The sequence below is a fragment of the Cupressus sempervirens genome, chromosome 11 (genome assembly GCF_028749045.1).
Source record: "Cupressus sempervirens isolate cs-2001-9-10 chromosome 11, ASM2874904v1, whole genome shotgun sequence".
Lineage (NCBI taxonomy): Eukaryota > Viridiplantae > Streptophyta > Pinopsida > Cupressales > Cupressaceae > Cupressus > Cupressus sempervirens.
In genome coordinates this window covers 656,482,068-656,504,067 of record NC_143128.1, presented here as the reverse complement: position 1 = coordinate 656,504,067, position 22,000 = coordinate 656,482,068, and the positions used below count along the sequence as shown (strand labels likewise).

Sequence of the window (22,000 nt, the reverse complement as noted above, 5' to 3'; positions counted from 1 at the left end):
TAAATAAAAGCTACTAATTACAGTACAATAACTTATTTTCAATTTTTCTATATAATTTTTTAATATAATTTGTAAATACTTGAATACAAACATTATTCATTAAAAAATATTATTTACTTACCAAACATGTTCATCCAGATTTGATTCAGAGATGGCAAACGCTAAACTCTATAAAACTTCACAATAATTTTTTGCTTTTTTAACGTCTCCCCTTAGGAATAATATTAAAACTGAAATCTTTTTTTTATTGATAATGCGAAGTTTGAACTAATGGCCTCCCCAAGAAAGCCATACCAATTCACCACGAAATCTTACCTAGGGCCACTAAATTCCTGCAGTCTCCGGAAAAGGAAAAACAAAATAAAATACAGAACGGATAATATGGCAGATGGAAAAGGTTCAGAACATTCAATCTCCGCACATAAATACAGAACGGATAATATGGCAGATGCAAAAGGTTCAGAACATTCAATCTCCACACATTTCTTATTCTACTTGAGCGCTGGGAGATTTTTCCACGTCTACAAGAGATTCAGCGCTTTCCTCATTTGAACGTGGCGCTTCAGAATTCACGGATTCCTCTGCAACTATATTCGCTTCTTCGCTGCCATTTGAAGTAGCCAATGCAAGAGCAGCCTTTTCCTTGGCCTTGCCGAGGGCTGCAATCAGATTTTCAAGTGCAAAGCTAGGGCTGTCACTCGCCCTCATCAATTCCTCGCTTACATCCGCTGGTGTAATCTGCGCATCCTCCATCAAAACCTCTACTTTTTCAAACAAAGGATGATCTTCAATGCCGAGATAATTTCTCGCAAGAACTTTGAACGCCGGAAAAGTGCAGAAAGACAAATGGATACGCTTATCCATGCGCCCAGACCGAAGAAGCGCAGGATCCAGTCTATCGACATGATTTGTTGTGAAAATAATAATCCTTTCACTGCCGCAGCACGACCACAAGCCGTCTGTGAAATTCAAAACCCCAGACAGAGTCACTTTGCTTTCCGGCGGCTCGTTCTCTGGTTTTCCGGTAACCGGATCTGGCTCTTCCTTGCTCTCTTTCTTCGGCTTCTTTTTCCGATCCGTCAGATCCAGCGAACAATCGATGTCCTCAATAACAATAATAGACTTGTTAGTGGTAGCAATTAGAAGCTTTCTGAGCTCAGTGTTGCTTTTAACCTCGGTTAGCTCCAGGTCATAAATATCATACTGCAAATAATTAGAAACTGCAGCAATCATGCTTGATTTTCCGGTTCCCGGCGGGCCGTAGAGCAAATACCCCCGCTTCCAGGCACGGCCGACCTTCTTATAATACTTTTCCCTCTGCGAAAACTTCCTGAGATCCTGCATAATGTCGTCCTTTAACTCGGGGTGCAAAGCTAGGGTTTCAAAGGTCGCCGGATGCTCGAAAACCACTGGCGTCCAAACCCGGTTTCTGTACTCAAACGACCTGCTCTCGCCCCCTTTGTTGGTGTAAATCTTCCGATGCCGGTTCTTGAGCTCGATTATTTTGGCCTCCGCCATTACGTGCGGCAGATAGATTTCAAAAACCTTGGACTTGTCTCTCTTGTGGAATTTAAGCTCAAAATACCGCTTTTCGTCTGAGACAGAGTTCCAGGAAAACATCTGCTGTTTGAGCTCTCTGCTATGGAAAGTCCACCAGGCTTTCACGCCGTCGAATTCGTCCACTATTTGCTGATTCTTGTCCATGGTGAAGGTGAATTCTTTTGCATTCTTCGGCTTGTTAAGCTTTAATCTACTCGCCGTGGAAGACGAGCGGACGCTCAAATACAACTGCGCCGACTCATAAACCTCGCTCACTTTCATGCCCTCGTTCTCGTCAATGACAATGGTGATGTATGAGGAGAAATACTTTGAGAGCTTCCTCAGAAACCCTGTAAAATATTCGTGAAACTCCGGCGGAAGGTATTCTTTGGCGATCGATCTGATCAACAGAATCGTCGCCATGATCGACCCCAGTCCCGACCACATCTCCATTTTTGCTCAGAAACCACACAATCTCTGAAGAAACTTCACCGCATGCCGATCATCTTATGCAGGATACCTTCAAGGAAAGGACAAGCCTTCGTTAAATTGATCACGGCACCTCTGAATTTCGTAGCAGCGTCGGTGGGACGACCCTCTGAACCTCACCGTTGATTTCATGACCCCACATTTCTTTGTCCTTCCTCAGAATTGAGATCTTCAAACGAAATTTCCAAAAAGTTTTTTATCATGATAAAGAGCAAATTTTCACGGGGAGTACATTTACAATATATAGTGATAAAGACCGGCTGTCATAAGGTTAACGTCAACTCGTATAGCACGCGTCGCATGACTGTGCTCGCGTGCTCCCTCGGTCAATTTAGCATCTTCGATAGGCAACCCTTTTCAAACGATACATATTTTTAAGCTATTTGTAGGCTATGCTGGGGTAGTTTTCTTTACCACGTTCCCTAGTGCTACTGACAGGCCTTTTGTAGGCACGTGCATTTTCCTTGGATTATAGCCTACGTGTTCCCACTACCCACTCTTCTTAATAGCTACCAATGGGATATGCCAACAAACAAACAACTTGAATGAAGGTCCTCGGAAGCTCTCATGTTCGAGTTTATTTATTGAGTGAAATGGACGGCGTAGAATTGAGCGGGAGGAAATCAAGTGAACTTACCTATCACGATGATGGAAGCAGATTGGACATCAACTAGAACATGGTGAAGACTTCAAAGGAGCTTCCTCCCGTTTGTCGCATGGTTATGTATGTATCCTCATTCTTCTTCGAAAATCATGTAGTTTTGAGTGTCTATGATGTCATATAGGAGAGGATCTTATAGGGAGTATATAATTATGTATCTTTCTGATGGTTGGTCGTTTCTTTATATACTAGATCTTTTGTTCTGATTGCTTTTAATCTCAAAAATCATGTATCTATATGAAAATAAAGATTTCCATATAAAATAGATTTTTATGTAATTTTTATTAGCATGATTTTCATAATCTATTTTTATAATGTTATAAAAATTTACAAGGAGAGAAGATCTTATAGAGATGTGGTTATTTATTATAGAGAATAGCACATTAGTAAACATTTGTAAGAAAATAAAAAATTGTCATATCATGATCAATTTTCATGCAATTTTGAATGGTACATCTCCATAATCTACTTCCACAATATTATGAAACTGCAAATATATTAGTGAAATTACATTCTGTTATACTTGTGGCAATTTTTGTGAAAAATAGTCAAAGTTGTCTTATAGTGGAGTATTCTAACTTATATCTTTTAAAATGTTACATGGATATTTCAAATCACTCTTAAATTTGAACACTAGTTAACTTGTCATATTCAATCCATGTGATCAAATGTGACACCACATTACATGCCCTTTTTTGTTAAGGTTGACAAAATGGCCCCAAAAGAAAAAATACCACATAGGTATGTCTTATATCATTTTTATTGGTGTTAAATATTGGCATCACATAATTAGCTACTTTCAATACTTTATTACAATCTTTTTGGGGATAAGTATTGACATGACACATTTCTACTTTAGTTAGATTAATTGTGGACATTTCAAATTCCTCTTAAATATGAGCACTAGTTAACTTTCCATACCCCCTACTTAAAAGACTTAGTTTTGAATCCACATGATCAAATGTGACACCAAATTACATGCCTTTTATTGTTAAGGTTGACAAAATGGTCCCAAAAATAAATAAAGCAGATAGATATGCCTTACGTCATTTCTATTGGGATGTAGGAAGGGGTTGTTGCATAGTCACCTTCTTACATGAAAAACAATGTTCATGGAATTGAGTTGATTTTTAGTAATACACTTGGAGTAGTGGACATTTGAAATCTAGAACGCTTCAACTCGAATTTTGAGGTCATAATTACAAGGCTATAAAAATTTGTCTCTCTCCCTCTCTCTCTCTTTGAGATGTCAAAGTAGTTGAAATGCTTATTTAGGAGACACTTAGAATATAATTTCTTAAAGAAATATAATGGCACATCAAAGATTATTATTGGATGGTTTTATTGCGCCCACCTTTGTTATTGTGCTTGCTTCCAAACATACTCATAGAATGGCAACATTATGATCATATCCAATTTAGGTTGATGAATTGAATCAACCTATGATCAATTGATATTGTAAATCATTTGATATTTGATGATATATAGTTTGCATCATTTTGATCAGCATCATACTTTTTGGACCCATTTTCATTTGGATCAATGATCACATATGTGCATTCATTATGAGATCACAATAAGACGAATGATAACAATGAGTTCAATGTGTAACATGGGGTTTACGTTGCATTTGAAATGTCCCACGAGGGAACCCAAGAAATTTATTCTAAACATGTTACTAAGTTTACTGAACTATATATTTTTAATGTGTACACAATATAAATGAAAACGATGCAAAAGAAACAATATAATGAAAAGATATTACATACAAATGAATGAAATACAAACAAAAATTACATTTCTCAAGGGTTCTATAATGTAAAATCACATATGTGTTAATTTTAGTAAGTAGATTAATCTTAATGAGCATCAATTCCATAATACTATAAAATACATAAATACAATTGATATCATTAGGTATTCTCAACATAACTTGGTCACTACATGAGCCACATGGTTTGTACTAAAAGTCCAAGTATTAATACAATATAATTACTCCTATGAGGATCTCAGATTATATAAGGGACATGAAACAAATTACAACAATTGAGAATAAGAACAAGTCTCCAAGTATGATAAGCAAGAATAATACAGTTCTACAAAAAGGGATCATCCAATACTAATACAAGTTTGTCAGAATATCATTGGTAATATATATTTACTACTACCCAACCATTTGGAACCTACTATTTTGAGGAGATAGCATCAAGTCCCACTTGGCTATCAAACCTCAAAATAACAATGCAAAATCTAGGTGAGAAATCCTTAAAGCTCTTTATCTCAAGTGATAAGCTAGCACATGTAGGAAACCTAAGATGCATATGGAAAAGTGTCATCATAGGAGAGAAATATAAGGTTATCTTGGAAGTCTCCCTAGCCCCTAATGCCCTAGTGACTCTATATGGCATCAATAACCTCTCATATAGATAAGGCTACTAATTATGCAAGACCTTAACAATCATCTTCTCCTACTCCCATCCTAACCCATTCTAGCACTCAAGGGATGAACATGGAACACAATTATATATTATTAATGTTTTAACCCAACCCAATATTTATCAAGTCATCACATATTAAGTCAACTTAAAATGAGTTACCCTTGCAACCACACAAGGCCTTGACCCCTATTGCAAGCCACTTCTCCTCTACATGTCTATATAGCCTACCCTAATGAATTAAGGATCTAATCCAAAAAAACTAAAGAGAAGAAGAAGATCCACTCCACAAAAGCTTCTTATCAAACATAATCATGAAAGTTGCCAAATAAAGTAACATAGCATAAAAGAGAATAACACATCCATACAAGAATCAACTATCCATCTTAATATAGGCATTTCCAAAAACCATTCATCCCTTAATGGATATCTCACAATCACAATAACAATCCAAAAAATCTCATACACAAGACCTAATATAATCAAGTGGCAATGGTATTCATCTCTAAACATGAAGTAACAACATCTATAAAGATAAACATCCATAATGCCACACAATCATGGTAGAGAACATAAGGTGGCCAAGTAAATTGCACTTAATACAATAATATGCGTCACCCTTTTTGATCAATTGACATAATGGGGTGAACCCACAATAATGGGTTCCACTTTAGTGGGACGAACAAAATTGCAAAAACTTGGCAAAAGTCAAAATTTCATGCATGACATGTTCGCATGAACATAGTTTACATGTTCGGGTGAACATACTAATTACATATGTTTGCCCGAACATACCCACATATAATATGGCATGTTCGAGTGAACGTATGTAATTGATATGTTCGCCTGAACATTCTGCGTGCCAATTTTCGGTGGTTAAAAATGATGATTTAACCCATTTAGGTCATTTTCGACGGCGTAACTATTCATTCTAAGGGTTGGAGAAAACGTGTGTTTCCTATTAGCTCTGTCAGCGTCATCCTGTCACTTTACTTCCGATTCTCGTCTTCAAGTATGTCAAAATATTATTATTTTAATATTTTTAAAGCATTTTTAAATGTTTTCAAAGTATATTTTAATGTTTTCAAATCATTTTTTAATGTTTTCAAAGCAAATTTGAATTTTTTTTGCGTTTTTAATATTTTGAAAGCATATTTAAATGTTAATTTAATATTTTTATTATTTATTTATATTAAACTTAATTATATTAATTTAGAAAATAGAAAAATATTATATAAAAAACATTAGAAAATAATTTTAGAAAATATTAAGAAAAATATTAGAAAAACATTAGAAAATTTTAACAATTTTTTTTAAAAAGCATTTATAAAATTTATTAATTATAATTTTATAAATATTTTAAAATGTTTTGTTTTAATTATTATTAATTAATGTAATTAAGATAGTTTTTAATATTTAATATTTAATTATTAGTTCAATAATTATTTTATTAATAAATAAATAATTATTATCTTTAATAATTTAATGATTATTCATTGAATTTTAATAATATTTAATTGAAGATTCTAATTAATTTATTATTATAATGTATATGTACAGTAGATTGAAAATTGTAATTTGGGAAAGACTAATTATTTTCCTAAACTCGGGTTTTGGTTTGATAATACAATTTTATATGAAAATGATTTATAATACTAGGGAAATTTTATTATTTGAAAACCTTAGTAATTATAATACTTTGAAAATATGAAAAATTGAACTCTATTTGCATATCGAACCTTTGTGTTTTGAAATCAAGTGAATTGTGAAAAATAATTGTGGAAATTCTATTGAGATGTGTGTTGTATTGTATTTTGGGGTTTCGGGTTTTGACTTATTTCTCGACCTAATCAAGATGTTTACCAGAGGCTTGGGAGTTATGTTCTATGCTGATGTTATGTAAATGATCTTGTGTACTCGACCATTGTAATGTAGTCACATGTCTTCTATGATGAGTTTTATTTGTTAGTTGTTATTACTTTCCAATTTCCTTGTGTAGAATTGAGGTGAATGGTGTGACTTTTCTGGTGTAACCTTTGAGTCTTCAATTAGCTATCTTTGGATGCTTTCCAGTGGCTTGTATAGGACTAAGGTGATTATTTTCTTTTATCTTTTGGTGCTTTCCAGTTGCTTGTATAGAACTGAGGTGATATTGAGATTTGTCATTAGGTGCTTCCTAGTTGCTTGTAAAGGATTGAGGTAAATACTGTGTTTTATCTATAGGTGCTTTCTAGTTGCTTGTAAAGGATTGAGGTGAAAATTGTGATTTTATGATTTTTACTTTTATGAGTGTAGGATAGGTAATCTATGTGTATGTTGAGACGTGGCTTGCAATGGAGGCTAGAGCCTAGAGTGGCTTTTTGGGTAACCAATTGTAAGTTACTTTAATAAAGTATAACATTTTATTAATGAGTTTTAAAATGAATTAATAAGAGTCATTTTTTTCCCTCACCAATGCCTCGAGTGCTAGTATAAGCTAGGATGGGAGTAGAGAGGACGCTTGGTTGTGACCTTGCTTTGTTAGTATATCTTAGTTGTACAAAAGGATATTGGTGTTTCATAGAGACACTATAGGGCTAGAGTCTAGAGTGGCTTTCAGGTTAACCTTGGAGTTGTATTATGTGATGAAACTTTCCCACTTACATAGTAGATTTCCTACATGTCATTGTTTCCTCTAGGTTTAGATGCTACTTGTGTCTTGGTACCCTTTGAGATAGTTTGCTTTCAGTTGTTTCCTTGACCTAGATGTTGGTTATGACTTGTATTTTGATATCTATATGGGACTTGAGTTTATCTCCTTAGCATAGTGGGAGTGGGCCATTTAGGTTCCATGAGGTCAGGTGGTAGTGCATTTTTCTTATACCATTGAGATTCGATAGCTAGATGTCGTTGCTGGATGTGTTTGTGTAGATGCTCCTTTCTATTTGATCTCATATTTCTATTGGATGGTTACACTCTATTTCATTATACTTGATTATGAGAGATCTTATGAGATGATCTATTTTAATTATGATGTATATTATTTGAGCTTTTCATACCATGTGACTTGTATAGTGGATCATTGTGCATTTAGGTTATGCCAAGTGAAATCCTTTGTAATTGTATATTATTTATTGGATTTGTACTTGTGATTATTCCATGATGTGGATTTTTGTTATGTGTTAGATTTAATATTAATAAACTTGAATGTGATTCAATGTCATGGAACCCTTAAGAGATGTAATCTATTTTATGATGGTTGTTATGTATTTGATTTAATGTGTCTACTATATTTTATCTCTTGTTATTATTATCTTTCAAAAAAAAAATGTTTGACAAGCTTAGTGAAACTTTAGGTTAGTTTCTTTTGGGTCACCTGGAGGGGCATTACAGGTTAGCCTACGACCCCATTCAACCCTTATGATGGATTACCATATGTCCCTAGGGGTCCTAGGACCCTAGGGACACATGTCATGATGCAATGGGTCGAAAGAGGTCGTAGGTTGACCTACGACCCCATTCAACCCATATGATTGATTACCATATGTCCCCAGGGGTCCTAGGTGACTTAGGGACACATGTTCCAATACAATGGGTCAAAAGATGTTGTAGGTTAGCCTACAACCCCATTCAATGCATATGATCAATAACCATATGTTCCTAGGTGTCTTAGGACCCCTAAGGACATATGTCATGATGCAATGGGTCGAATGGGGTTATAGGTTAGCCTAAGACCCCATTCGACCCATATGATGGATTACCATATGTCCCTAGGGGTCCTAGGACCCATAGGGACACATGTCATGATGCAATGGGTCAAAGGGGGTTATAGGTTAGTCTAAGACCCCATCCAACCCATATGATTGATTACTATATGTCCCTAGGGGTCTTAAGACCCCTAGGGACACATGTAATAATGTAATGGGTCAAATGGGGTCGTAGTTTAGTCTATAGACCCATTTGACCCATCTAATTGATTACCATATGTCCCTAGGGGTCTTAATACCCCTAGGGACACATGTCACAAAGCAATGGGTTGAAGGGGGTCATAGGGTAGCCAATGACACCATTCGACCCATATTATTGATTACCATATGTCCCTAGGATTCCTAAGACCCTTATGGGTACATGTCACAATGCAATGGGTCAAAGGGGGTCATATGTTAGCTTACAACCCCATTCGACCCACATAATCGATTAGCATATGTCCTTGGGGGTCCTAAGACCCCTAGGGATACATGTCATGATGAAATGGGTTGAAGGGGGTCGTCGGTTAGTCTATGACCCCATTCAACTCATATGATCAATTACCAAATCATAATATAATAAATAATATATATGATTATATAATAATAATAATACATTACTATATTATATAATAATAGGGTAAGTGCACCAAGTTGTGGTGCCAAAAGGGGGGTATAAGTGGACACCTTTTTCCTGAAATTAGCAAATTCTGGACGTCAACAAGAATTTGAAGATAGTTACGCTCAAAATTTTAAGATATGACAAAAATAAAAGTCGTAGTCCTTTGAATCTAGTTTCTAAACTACTACTTTTTTTTCAAAATGGTTTAGTTTTAGGTCCTCAAAAAAGGGGGCCACAAAAAGTGGTATTGTTTATTCCAAAAAAACATAACATAGTACAAAGTGTGGCCCCCCTAAAATTTTAACTTTTTTTTTGAAATTCTTTAATCGCTCCGGTCAAAAGTTACCTAACACAATGTAGTTTATCCCATATTTTTCGGGTAATTTTATAATGTGTATTTTTTTTTAATGAATTTTTTATTAGACCCATCCCAAAAACGTGAAATATCTGTGTGCTCCCCCTAGAAATGATTGAAAACTAATCTAAAATCAAAACTTCTTTTTTTCAAAGTGTGTAGAATGGAGTCTAGTTTCTAAAAAACTAAGTTGTTACAAAATTCGATGAATGAGCTAAAATCTACATCCCAATTAGTACATGGTGGTTTTTGACAAAAAAAAAACATACATTCAAAAGAAATTATAGATGAAAGACTTAAAATAGTTCAAATTAAAAATAAATTATATGGTTAGATAGCTAACACAAAGACCTATAATGTTATGTAACCTGATCTTATCAATACCCAACCACGAGGAATCTTGAAGGGGAGCACACAAGAAAAATCAATCATTTTTTGTATGTTTGCTGGAAAACACGTCTCAGACCTGTTTATAAACTCCAAACCTTTGGGTTGGATCTCCAAGGCAAAACCAAGCCTTAGGCTTGGTTTTAATGCGAAGCTTTGAATAGCGTGTGCGCCCTATAGCGCGCACATGCTATTAAAATGCTTTTGAATTTGAAGTAGTGCGCACGCGCTATAGTGCGCACGCGCTATTGAGATCTAAATTGCAAACCAAAACCAAGAGAGAGCTAGGGGGGTGGGGCGAGGGAATGGCTATTTGTGTGTGTGAGAGAGATAGAGAGAAAGTAGGGGATGGGAGAGGGGAGAGAGGAAGTGAGAAAGAGTAGGGGTGGAAAAGAGAGTATAGGATGGGAGATAGAGGAAATGTGAGAGAGTAGGGGTGGCAAAGAGAATACAGGATGCAAGAGAGAGGAAGTGTGAGAGAGAGTACGGGATGGGGGAGAGAGATTGAAAGTAGGGGATGGGAGAGAGAGGAAGTGTGAGAGAGAGTACAAGTTGGGAGAGAGAGATTGAGAGTAGGGGATGGGGGAGAGAGAGAGTAGGTGGTGGGAGACAGAGTGGGAGAGGAAGAGCGAGAGAGAGGAGGATGGGAGTGCATGTGTGTGAAAGAGAGAGAGTAGGGAATGGGAGAGGGGGAAGATAGAGTAGCTTGAGAGAGAGTAGGGGATGGAAGAGAGAGTAGGCGATGGGAGAGGGAGTGGGAGAGGGAGAGAGAGAGGGGGGATGGAAATGTGTGTAAGAGAGTGGAAATGTGTGTAAGAGAGAAAGAGAGAGAGTGTGAAAATGTGAGAGAGGGTAGGGGGTAGCAGAGAGCGAGTAGAGAGGGAGAGAGTGAGAGTAGGCAATGGGAGAGGGAGAGCGAGTGAGGGAAAAAGTAGAGGATGGGAGAGGAGAGAGGGGGATGGGTGTGTGTGAAAGAGAGAGAGTAGGGGATGGGATAGAAAGAGAGTAGGCAATGGCAGAGGGAGTGGGAGAGGGAGAGAGAGGGTGGATGGAAGAGAAAGAGATTAGGCAATGGCAGAGGGAGTGGGAGAGGGAGAGAGAGGGGGGATGGAAGTGTGTGTAAGAGAGAAAGTATGGTATGGGAGAGAGTGTGAGAGTGTGAGAGAGAGTAGGGGTGGTAGAGAGAGAGAGTGAGAGTAGGGGATGGGAGAGAGAGGGAGAGAGTGAGAGAGAGAGAGAGATAGTAGGCGATGGGAAAGGGAGTGGGAGGGAGAGAGAGAGAGGGGGAATGGAAGTGTGTAAGAGAGATAGAGTTGGGGATGGGAGAGAGTAGGCAATGGGAGAGGGAGTGTGTGAGAGAGAGAGGGGGGGGGAATGGGAATGTGTATAAGAGAGATAGAGTAGGGGATGGGAGAGAGTGTGAGAGTTTGAGAGAGAGTAGGGGGTGGTAGAGAGAGCTTGTACAGGATGGGGTGAGAGAGAGAGAGAGAGAGAGAGTAGGGGATGGGAGAGAGTGTGAGAGAGATTAGGGGATGGAAGAGAGAGAGTGAGAGTAGGGGATGGGAGAGAGAAAGTAAAGAGGGAAAGAGAGTACTTGAGAGAGAGAGATAGTAGGTGGTGCAAGAGGGAGTGGGAGAGGGAGAGAGAGGGGGGATGGGAGTGTGTGTGAAAAATCTAGAGAGTAGGGGATGGGAGAGGAGAGAGAGAGAGGGGGGATGGGAGTGTGTGTCTATGACAGAGAGAGAGTAGGGGATGGGAGAGGGGAGAGAGAGAATAGGGGATGGGGGAGAGAAAGTAGGAAGTGGGAGAGGGAGTGGGAGAGGGAGAGGGAGAGAGGGGGAATGGGAATGTGTGTAAGAGAGACAGAGTAGGGGATGGGAGAGAGTGTGAGAGTGTGAGAGAGAGTAGGTGGTGGCGGAGAGAGCTCGTATGGGATGGGAGAGAGAGAGAGAGTGAGATTAGGGGATGGGAGTGTGAGAGAGAGTAGGGGATGGGAGAGAGGGAGAGTGAGAGTAAGGGATGGGATGGGAGAGAGAGAGAGAGAGAGAGAGAGAGAGAGAGAGAGAGAGAGAGAGAGAGAGAGAGTAGAGAGGGAGAGAGAGAACTTGAGAGAGAGAGAGAGAGAGATCTAGTAGGCAGTAGGAGAGGGAGAGGGAGAGAGATAGGGGGGATGGGAGTGTGCGTGACAGATGTAGAGAGTAGGGGATGGGAGAGAAGAGAGTGGGGGGATAAGAGTGTGTGTGTCTGTGAAAGAGAGAGAGTAGGGGATGGGAGAGAGTGTGAGAGTATGAGAGAGAGTAGGGGGTGGCAGAGAGAGAGAGAGTACGGGATGGGAGAGACAGAGTGAAAGGATGGGAGAGAGTGTGAGAGAGAGTAGGGGATGGGAGAGAGTGTGAGAGAGAGTTGGGAATGGGAGATAGAGAGTAAGAGTAGGGGATGGGAGAGAGAGAGTAGAGAGGGAGAGAGAGAACTTGAGAGAGAGAGATAGTAGGTGACCTGGGAGAGGGAGTGGGAGAGGAGGAGAGAGAGGGATGAGAGTGCGTGTGAGAGATCTAGAGAGTAAGGGATGGGAGAGGGGAGAGAGAAAGGGGGGTGGGAGTGTGTAACTGCAAAAGAGAGATTTTAGGGGATGGGAGAGGGGAGAGAGAGAGAGTAGCCCAAGAGAGAGAGAGAGTAGCAGATGGGAGAGAGGGGCAGATGGGAGTGTGTGTAAGAGAGAGTAGGGGATGGGAGAGAGTGTGAGAGAGAGTAGGAGGTGGCAGAGAGAGAGAATGGGATGGGGGAGAGAGAGAGAGAGAGAGAGAGAGAGAGTAGGGGATGGGAGAGAGTGTGAGAGAGAGAGTAGGGGATGGGAGAGAGTGTGAGAGAGTAGGGAGAGGGAGATAGAGAGAGGGGGATGGGAGTGCGTGTGACAAATCTAGAGAGTAGGGGATGGGAGTGCGTGTGACAAATCTAGAGAGTAGGGGATGGGAGAGAAGAGAGAGGGGGGATGGGAGTGTGTGTGTGTGTGTGTGTGTGTGTCTGTGAAAGAGAGAGAGTAGGGGATAGGAGAGAGTGTGAGAGTGTGAGAGAGAGTAGGGGGTGGCAAAGAGAGAGTACGAGATGGGAGAGACAGAGTGAAAGGATGGGAAAGAGTGTGAGAGAGAGTAGGAGGTGGCGGAGAGAGAGAGAGTAGGGGATGAGAGAGACAGAGTGAAAGGATGAGAGAGAGTGTCAGAGAGAGTAGGGGATGGGAGAGAGTGTGAGAGAGAGTTGGGGATTGGAGAGAGAGAGAGAGAGAGTAAGAGTAGGGGATGGGAGAGAGAGAGTAGAGAGGGAGAGAGCGAACTTGAGAGAGAGAGAGATAGTAGGTGGTGGGAGAGGGAGTGGGAGAGGAGGAGAGAGAGGGATGGGAGTGCGTGTGAGCGATCTAGAGAGTAAGGGATGGGAGAGGGGAGAGAGAGAGGGGGATGGGAGTGTGTATCTGCAAAAGAGAGAGTTTAGGGGATGGGAGAGGGGGGAGAGAGAGTGGCCCAAGAGAGAGAGAGAGAGAGAGTAGCGGATGGGAGAGAGGGGCGGATGGGAGTGTGTGTAACAGAGAGTAGGGGATGGGAGAGAGTGTGAGAGAGAGTAGGAGGTGGCAAAGAGAGAGAATGGGATGGGGGAGAGAGAGAGAGAGTGAGAGTAGGGGATGGGAGAGAGTGTGAGAGAGAGAGAGTAGGGGATGGGAGAGAGTGTGAGAGAGTAGGGAGAGGGAGATAGAGAGAGGGGGATAGGAGTGCGTGTGACAAATCTAGAGAGTAGGGGATGGGAGAGAAGAGAGAGGTGGGATGGGAGTTTGTGTGTGTGTGTGTGTGTGTGTGTGTGTGTGTGTGTGTGTGTGTGTGTGTGTGTGTGTGTGTGTGTGTGTGTGTGTGTGTGTGTGTGTGTGTGTGAAAGAGAGAGAGTAGGGAATGGGAGAGATTGTGAGAGTGTGAGAGAGAGTAGGGGGTGGCAAAGAGAGAGTACGAGATGGGAGAGACAGAGTGAAAGGATGGGAAAGAGTGTGAGAGAGAGTAGGAGGTGGCAGAGAGAGAGTGAGTACGAGATGAGAGAGACAGAGTGAAAGGATGAGAGAGAGTGTGAGAGAGAGTTGGGGATGGGAGAGAGTGTGAGAGAGAGTTGGCGATTGGAGGGAGAGAGAGTAAGAGTAGGGGATGGGAGAGAGAGAGTAGAGAGGGGGAGAGAGAACTTGAGAGAGAGAGAGATAGCAGGTGGTGGGAGAGGGGAGAGAGAGAGAGAGTAGCGGATGGGAGAGAGGGGCAGATGGGAGTGTGTGTAAGAGAGAGTAGGGGATGGGAGAGAGTGTGAGAGAGAGTAGGAGGTGGCAGAGAGAGAGAATGGGATGGGAGAGAGAGAGAGAGTGAGAGTAGGGGATGGGAGAGAGTGTGTGAGAGAGTAGGGGATGGGAGAGAGAGAGAGAGTAGAGAGTAGGGGATGGGAGAGGAGAGAGAGAGAGGGGGATGGGAGTGTGTATCTGTAAAAGAGAGAGTTTAGGGGATGGGAGAGAGAGAGTAGCAGATGTGAGAGTGTGAGAGAGAGTAGGGGGATGGGGGAGAGAGAGAGAGAGAGAGAGTAAGAAGTGGGAGAGGGAGGATGGGAGTGTGTGTGAGAGATCTAAAGAGTAGGGGATGGGAGAGGAGAGAGGGTGAGAGAGATAGAGAGAGTAGGCGGTGGGAGAGGGAGAGCGAGAGAGAGTAAAGGATGGGAGAGGGGAGAGAGAGAGTGTGTAGGGGATGGGAGAGGGGAGAGAGAGTAGGAAGAGAGAGAGAGTAGGGAGAGAGAGAGAGTAGGGAGGGTGGAGAGTGATGTGTTCTCACATAGTGCGTACGCGCTATAGTGCGTACGCACTATGTGAAATCACCTAAAAATGGTCAAAAAGCAACTTTGGGGCCCGTTTCATTCATTCTCTGCTTTTGGTCTGTTCTGCACTGTTATCTCGATAGAAATCACGGGTTTCAACACAGAAAACAGTCTTTCAAGGAGGCAAACACTATTTCAAGATAACAAACACTATTTAAAGGTGGCAAACACTTTTGGAAGCTAACAAACACCAAATTCAATCATTGGATACACGATTTGAAGACTTTTTGAATATTCCTTGTATAGAAAAGGTTAGTGCAATCTATTTTAAATATTGTTTGTTGATATATAGATACAAATTTGATTATAATTTGACATGTTGTTTAATATATAGTGAATTCATTGAAATTTGTATGTTTCAATGAAATGTTATTTCGAAATGGTTAGAAATTTGACAAGTCATTTTATATATATATTTTGTATTCATTCAAATAATTATAATTTTTATATGTATTTGAATAATTTGTAATTTACACATTTTAAGTAATTCAAATGTTTGAATAATTTGACATGTAGAAATCATCATCATGCCAAGGAAGAAACCAAAAAATCAAACAAATGAAGATAGGGAGAGAGATTTGGCAATTAAAAGAGATAAAATGAAATTACTACGTGAGCAAAGAAAATTGCAAAGCAATAATGAAGAATTGACTTTCGAAGAGGATCAAGAACCACCGGTACCAAGAAACAAAGAGGAAGAATTGGAAAGACAAAGAGAACGAATGAGATTGTTACACTCAAGAAGACAATTGAATTGTGAAGCTACACCATCTTCTAATGTTGGAGTCATATCGTCCGCTACACCATCTTCCAATGTTGAAGTCATATCGTCCTCTCATGTTGAAGAGACACCGATTTGTAGATCCGACGACATACACACTCCATCATGTCATGTTGAAGGCACAACATCAACACATCAAGTAGGTGATATTCCATCTTTTGCATCTTATTGCCAAGGCACATCATCTTCGATTCAAGGTATGCAATACACTCAACCTTATGTTGATGTTCAAAATGTTGAGAGAATTGAAGAGATTATAACACCTTCTAGAATTCGTTTTAGAAGACCAAAATATTTGATTGATATTGATAGTAACATTTTGAAATCAATGCCTGACAAGATTAGCAAGCGTACTTGTCAAAGAAAAGTTAATTGTATGTGGAGATTATTTTTTGATGAATTAAATATTACAGGTCAATGCCAATTATTTTTTGAAATGATGAGGAATTTAAAATTTAGGCCTATCATGAAGATTCTTGGGCTAAGAACGATGGATGATTCAAATGAAAAAAACATTGTAAAGAATCTAATGAATGCTTATGACAAAGTGGGTTCTAAATCGCGCACCAAAGATAGTAATATCGCAAGATGAGTACTTACATCGACAATAGTAAGTAGCCAAATGAAGAAAGCTCGACTCATGAGAAAGACAAGCAAAACATTAAAAATTGGTAGAGGTACTCTAAGGAGAGCCATGCTAAGGCGTGAGAGATTGGAAGATCCAAAAAAAAATGAGTTATGAACATTTAGCGGTAGACTACCGCGAAAGGATAAAGAAATTAGTGAAGCCTTGAAATCATTGATCAAAGATTTTTGGAAAAATAACACACGTGTTTCCCCTAATCAAAGAGATATTGTAAGAAGGAGGATTGGTAGCCAAAATCGCGAACCACATGCGAAACATTTTTTGGACACAACTCAGACACAATTTTTTGCAAAATTTATTGGTATGTATCCTCAAATTCGAATAAGTCAAAGATTTTTTGAGATGGGTAAACTTTTTTATGTGAAGATAAATCACACACGCACAACTTGTTGTTGTAGGATACATATTGAATTTTCTAACCATTTTGATGTTTTTAGGCATATATGTGTAATTTTGCATTCTCAGTTTGTTTTGCAGGATTGTAACATAAATGAGCCACCAAGATCTTCAAGGGAATTCATATCCAACATTTTATGTGAAATAGGGGACGGCCAACAATTTTACAAGACATCGTGCTTGGATGGTACGTGCTTATTTTGTGGTTCTTTGCAACTTTTATCAACTTGTCAACATATGGATAGTACACATGCAATTGGAAATGAAATAGTAGATTATAGAAAATTTAAGACAGTGACATATGCTCTAAAAGATGGGAAACATGGTAAAAGATGTGATTTAGTCATTGAAAAGATTCCAGTGTATGAGTTCATAAAAAAATTTTGTGAAAACATTATTTATGAGTATGCAAGGCATACCCATAGAGCTCGATGGTTGGATTTGCAATTCAAGTTGTGCAAGGATACGTTTCCACTGGATACCATTATTTCGGTTGTAGATTTCGCAGAGAACTACACACTACAACCACAAAATGAGGTGCAAGAAAAGTATTATACTTCTCAACAGGTTTCCACATTTGTTCACATAACATTCATGCATTCACCTACAAGTACAGAGGATGACAGGAAGATTTTGAGGGAGTACCATTTTTACATCAGCGATGATCGATCACATTCTACGGAGTTTGTACATGGTTGTTTTCAACTATTTTATGGAGATTTGGCTAATAGGGGCATCACATATCGTCAGCACATTATTTGGTCAGATAATTGTGCATCTCAATTCAAGAATGCACGGATGTTCTATTGGTTGAGCAGGATGCACAAGTTGTGTAGAATTCAATACATGTGGAATTTCACAGAGGCTGGTCATGGAAAGGGAGAGCACGATGGTGCAGGCGCATGCATCAAAAGAGCCTTAGCTCATGAAGAACTAAAGTACAAAGATGGAGCAATATTGACAAATGCAAAATCCATCGTCTAGTGGTGTAACGCTACAATGGGTTCAGGTAAGGAAGGTGAGTCTACGGTTCGTAGATTTTTTTGGTTGATAGATAATACTAACATTGCACCATATTAGGATTGTTGCACACTAACAGGATCCAGTGAGTTGCACTCTTTTAGAAGCTCTGATGCAGGTTCATCGAGTATCCACACATGAAAAATGGCATGCTATTGTCCATCATGTGTAGAGGAAAATGTGGATGACTGTGAGTCGACTGAAAATATCAAAGATCCTTCACGCTGCCCCTGTTTCCAACAATGTAAGAATAATAACAACTATTTATTAAACTTTTATTTTTAACCTTAATCTAGTTACTATAGAATAATAACAACGCATTCCAATCAACTGGTGATTATGTTACAATCATTAATGTATGAAAACACAGAAAACTATCAGTGATTATGTTACATTTATGATATTTAAAATGACTTTTTTTGCAAATAATCCATCTTTTCTCTACTATCTCTGACATTTTTTAATTGATGATAAAGAATGGTGGTTATGTATTGAAGCTTAACAAATGGAGAGCTTCTCAAGCTACTGATTTCTTTCATGGAGTTCCTAATAAATCTCAAGGTTCTCATTTAGGTGACCAATTGCCTGGAGGTCCACGAATATTGCCTGATAAAGTTTATTGCCAGGAGGTCCTAATCGATCTTGACTGATAAAGTTTATTGCTAATCAATATTGTATCAAAAATTCAAACTAATTAGGTATTGAATTAAACTTGATAAACAAATGATAGAGAAGGAAAACTTTAAGCATGAACAAGATCATAAATCATATGACGATGACATATTGCAAATGATTAACTTATGCTTAAATAGTGATAAATTTTATTGTTACTCAATATTCTATCAAAGTTTCGAACATATTAGGTATTGAATTTAATGTCATACATAAACATATCTAATTTAATGTCATACATGCACATATCTAATTTAATGTCATACACGAACATATCTTATTTAATGTCATACATGAACAAACATATAATATAAAATGATAACCAATAATGTCATGTACATTAACAAACACATAATATATTATGATAACCAATAATGTCGCATATGAACAAACATATCATATATTAACCAATAATGTCATAAGTCGAATAATGTCATACATCAAATAAATGTCATACATCAAATATAAAATGTCATATACATCAAATGTGTATCGAATATGTCCATTGATGCCTATATATATATATATATATGTCTAGATCAACTATATCTTTTCCTTCCCACGAGGGGAAGGAAACAAATCTCTCGACGTCTTCTATCGTCATGTCGAGGGAGATGGTGGAGATGATAGGGTCCTCCTGACACGCTCGCTCGTCCTCTTGTTGAGGCTCTTCTCCAACTCGAGCTGATACAAACAAAGTAGATATGAATCAATATTTATTATATATTGAAATCAAATATATGTACACACAAAATCAATTATTTTCTTACCGCCATCAAATAGTCACTCTGTACATACACCTCGAAGGCTCGTGGACGATCAGGCGTGACGAGACCCTACAAAAATTCAATAAATATAATCACTTATAAATAACATTAGAAATTTTGAGACCAACTATTATAAACAACAATTAAAATGGAGAAAATTCTTTCATACCTCAGTCAATGGCTGTGAGCTAGCCATAGCTGCGGCCACTCCATGATCAACAGACTGTCAGAGATGAGGAGGTGTGTCCGACGTCATGAGTTGCATGTCATACAATACACGTTACATGTAACATGAAACATGAAACAAATATAATCAAATGAATTAAATTAACATGAAACAACTGTACCTATACGAAGCTCGTACGATGTCTATGCTCTGAGTCCATACTAAAGGTTGAGGGTCCTGTGGAGAACTGATGCACATGCATACATTTTTTGTCAATCCTTAATATGATAACTTAATAAATATATGTATTAATTTAAATGATTAAATCGATACATACCTCTGGACTCGTGGAGGGGACAAAAAATGGGGCCGGAGCATCGCTGCTAGGCTCGGCAACACTCTGACCCTGAATTTTGAACAATGTCAATAGATGCTAATTAATTAATCATTCACTATACATATGAAATGTGATCAAATTAGTAAATTATAATTTTAATTTACCTATGTGTCAATGCCAAATGTTTCGTTCAAGAACTGATCAGTGACGAGCCCATCATCCGCAGCATCTCCAGCATGAGTGTCAAATGTGCATAGGGATCCGCATGAAGTGCACATGTGACCATGATGCACAGAAGGCTCCCCCTCAACTAATGGGCCCGTGGAATGGATGAGGGTCTGCGTCAAAGCATTAATGGTCCCTAGAGTGTTGGCCTCTACATGTTCCTTCACAACTGAAGGAATAGTCACATGCTCACGCTGTGGCTTGACCACAGGTGCCCTAACTACATTAGGGTCATGACATGCTCTCAGCCTCTCAAATGATGACCCCCCACCTCTACCCTAAGAGTCTAATAGATCAAAATAATTGGGGATCTCCCCAAGGACAAACTCACAATACAATTTCTTCAAAAAATACATTAGGACCTCGTGATTGTTGCAAGGAGGGGCATCAAAAACCATCCACCATCTATCCCAAAAATGATTTCTCATAGCATCATGTATACACCAATGGATGGGGAACCGTTTAGTACCCTCTCTAACAGTATTTTGCTCACCGGGTTTTCTAAATAATGCACATATTGAACCTTTTGGTATTTCTTTTTTTTTAACATCTTCATATGACAATTTATTTGCATAAAATCTTTTTTGTTCTTCCCTCTTAACCTGCCAAACATCTAACTGACCAGTAACTGAGGCTATCTGGGTCTTAATGGATTCGAGGGATGATGCCAATTGAGCCCTCATTGGATTGGTTTGTCCAGCTTGTTTCAACCGACCAATGAGTCCTTCTAATTCAATTTTGCCTATCTCAATTTCATTTAATATATTTTCTTGTGTGCCTGGTGGAGGTCTTGGAATTGGTTCGGGTTGTGGAATTTGTTGTTCTTCAGGAGGGTTTTGTGGATTTGCCGGTTGATTATGGACATTTCCTGATAAAGAATCAATTGAAATCCAAATGAATAAACAAATCTAAATAAAAATTGTAAAAACCCTATAAAACAATATGAAAAACATATAAAATAATGCAAAGTCAAGTTTAGATTACATACGGCGTCGGCGTCGGCGTGCTGGTGATCTTGGATTTTGTCGGCGAGGAGGCATATTGGCAAGGGATGTTGAAAATGAATTGTTTTCCAACTCGCGTGCGCGCTGCCCTTATAAACAGTAAAAATCACTGTTAATATGATGGGCCGCAGGTGTGCAGCCCATCATTTATAAAAAAATTTGCTTTTTAATAGCGCGTACGCGCTATGGTTTGGGTAACCCGAACCATAGTGCGTATGCACAATAGCGCGTATGCACAATAGTGCGTGCGCGCTATTGAAAAATGAAAAAAAAAAAGGCTTGTCACCTTTTTGGCACCACAACTCGGTGCATGTGCCCTTAACCTAGATCTAACCCTAATCATATTCATAAACCATAAATGTTAAACCATGACCCTAAATACTAAACCCTAATCTTTGTACACTAAGATCCTAAAATGTTAGATTTAAATGCTAAATTCTAATTCTAAAAGAGCTATTTAATTAATTTTAAGTAAGTTAAAAACCATAATTCTAACACTAATCATAAACGGTAAACCCTTATACTAGATGATAAGCCCCAACTCTTATCCTAAATTATAAGCCCTAATCATAAATTTCCTATCCATAAATTTTAGCCCCGATACAAGTCATAACCCTAAAAATAATACTAATAGCAATGTCAACCTGGATATATATATCCTGACCTTATAAATAATAATAATAGAAATGTAAACCCATACCCTAACCCTTATCATAACTATAACCCTAAATCCTTAAATGCTAACTTCTAAGCCTAATACTAACCCTAATTGATCTAGACTATAATTTGTACTCCTAACCTCCAACCATGATCCTAACCCTAATCATGGTCTCAATCCTAAATCATAGCCCTAACCATGTAATCCTAACTCTAACTGTAAACCTTAACTAAA

At 38.8% G+C, this 22,000-nt stretch overlaps 2 protein-coding genes and 1 long non-coding RNA gene across 3 annotated transcripts; all 3 read right to left on the bottom strand.

The window, feature by feature from the left end:
- Positions 1-224: 224 nt before the first annotated feature.
- Positions 225-2,236, bottom strand: LOC149531488 (AAA-ATPase At3g50940-like). Its single transcript, XM_089811351.1, has one exon. The coding sequence runs from the start codon at positions 1,990-1,992 to the stop codon at positions 487-489; it is 1,506 nt and encodes a 501-aa protein (XP_089667477.1). The 5' UTR covers positions 1,993-2,236; the 3' UTR covers positions 225-486.
- A 17,487-nt stretch (positions 2,237-19,723) lies between these two features.
- On the bottom strand, positions 19,724-20,340 carry LOC149531487 (uncharacterized). Its single transcript, XR_016358798.1, has 3 exons — positions 20,044-20,340; positions 19,880-19,948; positions 19,724-19,789 (listed from the first exon to the last, which is right to left on the bottom strand). It is a non-coding gene; the product is annotated as an uncharacterized LOC149531487 (long non-coding RNA).
- Positions 20,341-20,382: 42 nt separating this feature from the next.
- Positions 20,383-21,333, bottom strand: LOC149531486 (uncharacterized). Its single transcript, XM_089808346.1, has 2 exons — positions 21,093-21,333; positions 20,383-20,972 (listed from the first exon to the last, which is right to left on the bottom strand). The coding sequence occupies exons 1-2, from the start codon at positions 21,142-21,144 to the stop codon at positions 20,383-20,385; spliced, it is 642 nt and encodes a 213-aa protein (XP_089664472.1). The 5' UTR covers positions 21,145-21,333.
- Between the last annotated feature and the right edge of the window lie 667 nt (positions 21,334-22,000).